The sequence below is a fragment of the Rhincodon typus genome, unplaced genomic scaffold (assembly GCF_021869965.1).
Source record: "Rhincodon typus isolate 14 unplaced genomic scaffold, sRhiTyp1.1 hic_rhity00005721, whole genome shotgun sequence".
Lineage (NCBI taxonomy): Eukaryota > Metazoa > Chordata > Chondrichthyes > Orectolobiformes > Rhincodontidae > Rhincodon > Rhincodon typus.
In genome coordinates, this window is record NW_025971359.1 from 1 (window position 1) to 4,844 (window position 4,844).

General features: G+C 54.3%; 1 protein-coding gene across 1 annotated transcript in view; it reads left to right on the forward strand.

Annotated features, from left to right (window-relative positions):
* Window positions 1–324: 324 nt before the first annotated feature.
* The window catches only part of LOC125482090 (dynactin subunit 2-like), a 6,765-nt gene continuing 2,245 nt past the window's right edge, over window positions 325–4,844 (forward strand). Inside the window, exons 1-4 of the mRNA XM_048594074.1 lie at window positions 325–436; window positions 644–682; window positions 2,344–2,421; window positions 3,000–3,071. Coding sequence (XP_048450031.1) covers window positions 680–682; window positions 2,344–2,421; window positions 3,000–3,071 — 153 coding nt within the window. The 5' untranslated portion in view covers window positions 325–436; window positions 644–679. The remainder of the gene's footprint in view (window positions 437–643; window positions 683–2,343; window positions 2,422–2,999; window positions 3,072–4,844) is intronic.

A 4,844-nucleotide genomic window follows, 5' to 3' on the forward strand; every position in this document is an offset into this window, starting at 1 on the left:
CCTAACCTGCACATCCCTGGGCACTATGGGACAATTTCCCATGGCCAATCCTAACCTGCACACCTTTGGACTGCGGGAGGAAACCTGAGCACCCGGGGGAAACCCACGCAGACAGAGGGAGAATGTGCAAACTCCATACGGACAGACAAACAGTCGCCAGAGGGTGGGATTGAACCCGGGTCCTTGGCAGTGCTAAGCACCATCTTGGGAAACAATAACTGTGAAATTAAACCCCGTGCGCCACGAAGTGAAAATGAGGGAAAAGAAGATTTGTTATTTCCATGAAGGGGCCCCAATGTCTAACGTTCTCTCACTCTCTCTGTGTCTATCTGTCTCTCTCTTTTCCCCCCCCACCGTCCAACACTGTCAGGTCGCAGAGCTGGAAAAACGCTTAGCTGATCTCGAGACGGCCGTGGGCACGGACCCCGAGAGACAGGTGCGGGGTCTTTCTGTAATTGGATCGTATTTCGGGGCGGGAGTCGGGGGTTGTGGGGTGTTGGGGGTGTGCCAAGGAAGGGGATTGTGGACGCTGAAGCTTCCCGAAAGCTTGTGGCGGGGTCGTCGGGCGGGCTTTCTCAGCCCCGGCTTTCTTTTTTTTTAAAAAAAGCACAAACCTCTTTGTTCTCTCTCTCGTTTGTCACAGAACCCTCTTACGGTGGGACTGCAGGGCTCATGCCTTATGGTGAGCACGTAGTGTTTACCTCCTCCTTTCGGGACTCCTACAGACGGGACGGCAGGGGAGGGGAGTGGAGTGAAGTGGAGTGGGGATCGAGGGAGTGGGAGTGTCATCTGATCGGGTGGAGGTGACATTTGAAGGTTGCAGAGGCTGGATGAGCTCGGCTCACTTTTTCTTTGGAGCGGAGAAGGCTGTGGGTTTTGTTGGGGGTGGGGGTGGTATTGTGGGGGGCGTTGGGACCCGATTAGAGGCACGAAAGATTATAAAGTGGGTGGGGAGGGGCGCGGAGAATTGGTTGTCATGGGCTGGTTGGATCAAAGGGTCTGTTTCTGTGCTGTATGACTCCAAGATGACAAGAAGGGTACAAAACCAGCCTTTGCCCTGGTCCTAAGGGTCACAAATGAGGTGAGAGGGTTAGGGTTGGGGGAAAGCATCATTTTAAAGAGGGTAGGAAGGAGGTGAGGACAGAAATCCCTCACCCAGAGGGCAGTGGGAAACTAGGAAGGTCGCTGTCCCAAGAAAATGGTCGAGATGGGTAGACACGAGAAAGTTACTTAGCTTGAAGCGTTGTGATATTCAAGTGGGGACAGGCGCAGATAGGTCTGGCCAGAATTGATGGACAGAATGGCCTCTTACTCCATGACAGCACTGGCTCGTTCCATCATTCGTTACCCATCCGGAATTGTTAACTGTGGGGTCTGGAGTCACGTGTGATCCAGATGGGGTAAAAATTGCGGATTTCCTTCCCTAAGGGACAGTAGTGAATCAAACGGCATGGAAGCAGACCCTTCGGTCCAACCAGTCCATGCCGACCAGACATCCCCCAATGTGACCCAGCCCCATTTGCCAGCATTTGGCCTATATCCCTCTTAAACCCTTCCTATTCATGTCCCCATCCAGATGCCTTTTAAAACTAGAGGTTTAAGGCGAGAGGGGAAAGATTTAAAAGGGACCTGAAGGGTAACATTTTCACAGAGGGTGGTGCGTGTGTGGAACGAGCTGCCAGAGGAAGTGGGTGGAGGCTGGTACAGTCTCAACATTTAAAAGGCATCTGGATGGGGACATGGATAGGAAGGGGTTAGAGGGATAGGGGGCCAAACGCTGGCAAATGGGGACTGAGTCAGATTGGGGGATATCTGGATGGCATGAACTGGTTGGGTCGAAGGGTCCATTTCTGTGCCGTACGGCTCTATGACTCTAGTTCAGATTCCACCATCTGCTGTGAGCGGGATTCGAACACGTGTCCGCGGAATGCTACCTGGCTTTCCAGATAAGGGCCCAGTGACAATATCACGAGGCCATCACCTCTCCCTATAGCTTTTCCCCTCTGAGAAGAGGCGCTTGTGGTGGGGTGGTGGTGTGCATAGGGATAGAACCCTAACCTGAGAGAGGCCAGGCCTGTCTGTGAGTTGGGGTAGGGGGGTGGTGGTTGGATGGCGGTGTCGGGGATGCTCCAAAACATTCTCCCTGCCCCCTACAAAAGGGGAAATGGGTCGGGGGGGTTGGGTTCAGTCCGATGTCTCATTCCGACATCCGTCTCCAGTAAACCGCACCCCCCCAACCCGTGACGCTCCACGTACAGAGGTTAACATCTGTTTTCTTCCTGCCCCCACCCCTCCCCTCACCTCTCCCCCACCCCCTGGGGAACCTCGCCCGCTGACCACCAGGCCACCCTGGAGGTTCTGCAGAGCAAAGTGAGCACCTTAGACCCAGCGACGCTGGACCAGGTGGAGGCCCGACTGCAGGTAAATCGCCAGGGGTCTGGGGTGGGGGTGACGCAAGTGGGGGTGGGGAGTAAGGCCTGCACGTGGGTCAGCACAGCCCCGTTCAGTTTGGTGGACGCTACCCCAGGACCCTCTCTCTCTCTGCCAATAAGCCTTGAGGGCAGATCTCTGTTAGAGAGAGAGAGAGAGTGGGGGTCCCGGCCCCTGGGCTCCATGGGGGTGTTTGGAAGTGGGGGGGTGGGGGGTGCTGGTGGTAGCGGTGGCGGTGAGGAGGAAGGGGTGGTCCCCAAAGATAACCAGACCATTGCCCGGAGGGTGGAGGTAGGGAGGCATTGATGTGAGAGATTTGACCGCACGGGGGTCTCCGTGGGGCGTGGAGGGAACTGACTCTACAGAGAGCCTGCCCGATGGCCGCCTCCTATTCTCGTGTGACTGGCTTGAGGGGGCTGAATGGCCTCCTCCTGTTCCCGCGTGACAGGCTTGAGGAGGGGGCTGAATGGCCCACGAGATCACACGGGTCTGAGAGAGAGCTTGGCCCCCTTGGCCCTGTCCTGTCGTGCCGGTCTGCGTGCTCACCGCTGTGTTACTGTCCCCGACAGAGCGTCCTGGCTAAGCTGAACGAAATTGCTAAGCACAAGACCACAACCGAAGAGGCAGAGACTCAGAGCAAGGTGAGAGGCCCGCTTTAACCACCGTGACCCTTCCTCACTTGGAGGCATCTGTCCGGGGCAGGATCGTCTGTCTGGTCATCAAAACATTTCTGACCCTCATTTCCCAGCACTCGCCTCGCAACCTTGTGTCTTACAACTGCCTATTTATCTAAATACTTCTTCAATGTCTCCAGTCCTTTCCTAGCCTTTCAGGCAGTGGGTTACATCCTCTGCGTGAAAAGATCCCTCCTTCTAACCTCTAAAACTCCTGCTCCTTCGCCTCTCCCCGACTTTCGGACCCTTTCCCAAGCCGTAATTGTGTCTCCTTGCCTGCTCCCTGCTCCCTGTCAGAACGGTGTCTGTGTCAATCAGACCCTGCACCCCGCCCTCACCCCCGGCTTCCTTGATTTGATTTATTGCAGTCACATGTACCTAGGCACGGTGAAAAGTTTTGTTTTGCGCGCAGTACAGGCAGATCACAGGGTGACAGAACAGAGCGAGGAGTACAAAGTCACGGCTGCAAAGGCAAAGGGTGCACAAAAAAAATAACAAGCTCAGCATTCGATTTGAAATTTGAGGGAACTGTTCAGAAGTCTAACTAATGTGCTGGTCAGTGACTTCGGGAAGGTGGGAGGAGGACACACCCCCATCTACGTCAACAGGGCTGAAGCTGAGAGGGGTGGAAAGTGTCATGTTCCTCGGAGTGATGATAACTGACCACCTGTCCTGGACTTCCCACGGAGATGTGGCAGTCAAGAAGTCACGAGAATGCCTCTCCTTCCTCTGGCGGCTCAGGAAATTTGGCATGTCCATAAGGTCCCTCCCCAACTTCTGCAGATGCACCATTGAAAGCGTCACTGTCCTGGTGCATAACGGCCTGGTACGGAAACGGCTCTGCCCAGGACCGTAAGAAACTACAGAAGGCGGTGTGTACACAGCCCAGACCATCACGGAAACCGACCTCCCATCCACAGACTACCATCTACACTTCTCGCTGCCTCAGAAAGGCAGCCAACATCATCAAAGAACCCCCTCCCCCGCTCCCGAAGGTTAAAGTCTCTTCCAATCTCTTCTGTCAGGCAGGAGATACAGAATCACAGACACACGCACCAACAGGTTCAAGAACAGCTTCTTCCCCACTGTTATTAGACTGCTGAATGGAGCCCTCATATTTCAAGTCTAACGTCGACCTTGTTTTGTGCACCTTCTGTGCAGTGTAACTTTGTATTCCTCGCTCTGTTCTATCATCCTGTAGTATGTGTGTCATTGTTTGCTATGATCTGCCTGTACTGCTAGCAAAACAGAACTTTTCACTGTACTTGGGTATATGACTATACAAAATCGAATCAAAAACCTGTCAGTATTTCTTTAGAGTAAGGAGAATAACCCCAGCCTCTCTCCTCTCTCTGAATCGCTCCTTCCCAGGGCGACACCCTGGTGAATCTCCTCTGCACCCCCTCTCTTTCTCCAGTGCGATCACATCCTGCCTGTAGTGTGAAGACAGGAACCATGCGCACGCAGTGCTACAACTGCTGAGCCCGGGGATGTGAGCTCAGTCCATACTGCTCCATCCTGTCCAATACTCTGTGTCTGTCTCTGTGTGTGTGTCTGTGTATTTTGTCCCTGTGCGCTCTCTCTCTGCAATACAGTCTCTCTGTTTCAACATTTTCCATTCTGTCCCTGCCTCTGACACCACTACAACACCGAACCCCCCCCACCGCCCCCACTCCATTTGGCCTCTCTTTCTCTCTCCCTCTCCTCTTCACCTCCTTTCTCCTCCCCCTCCCTCTGCCC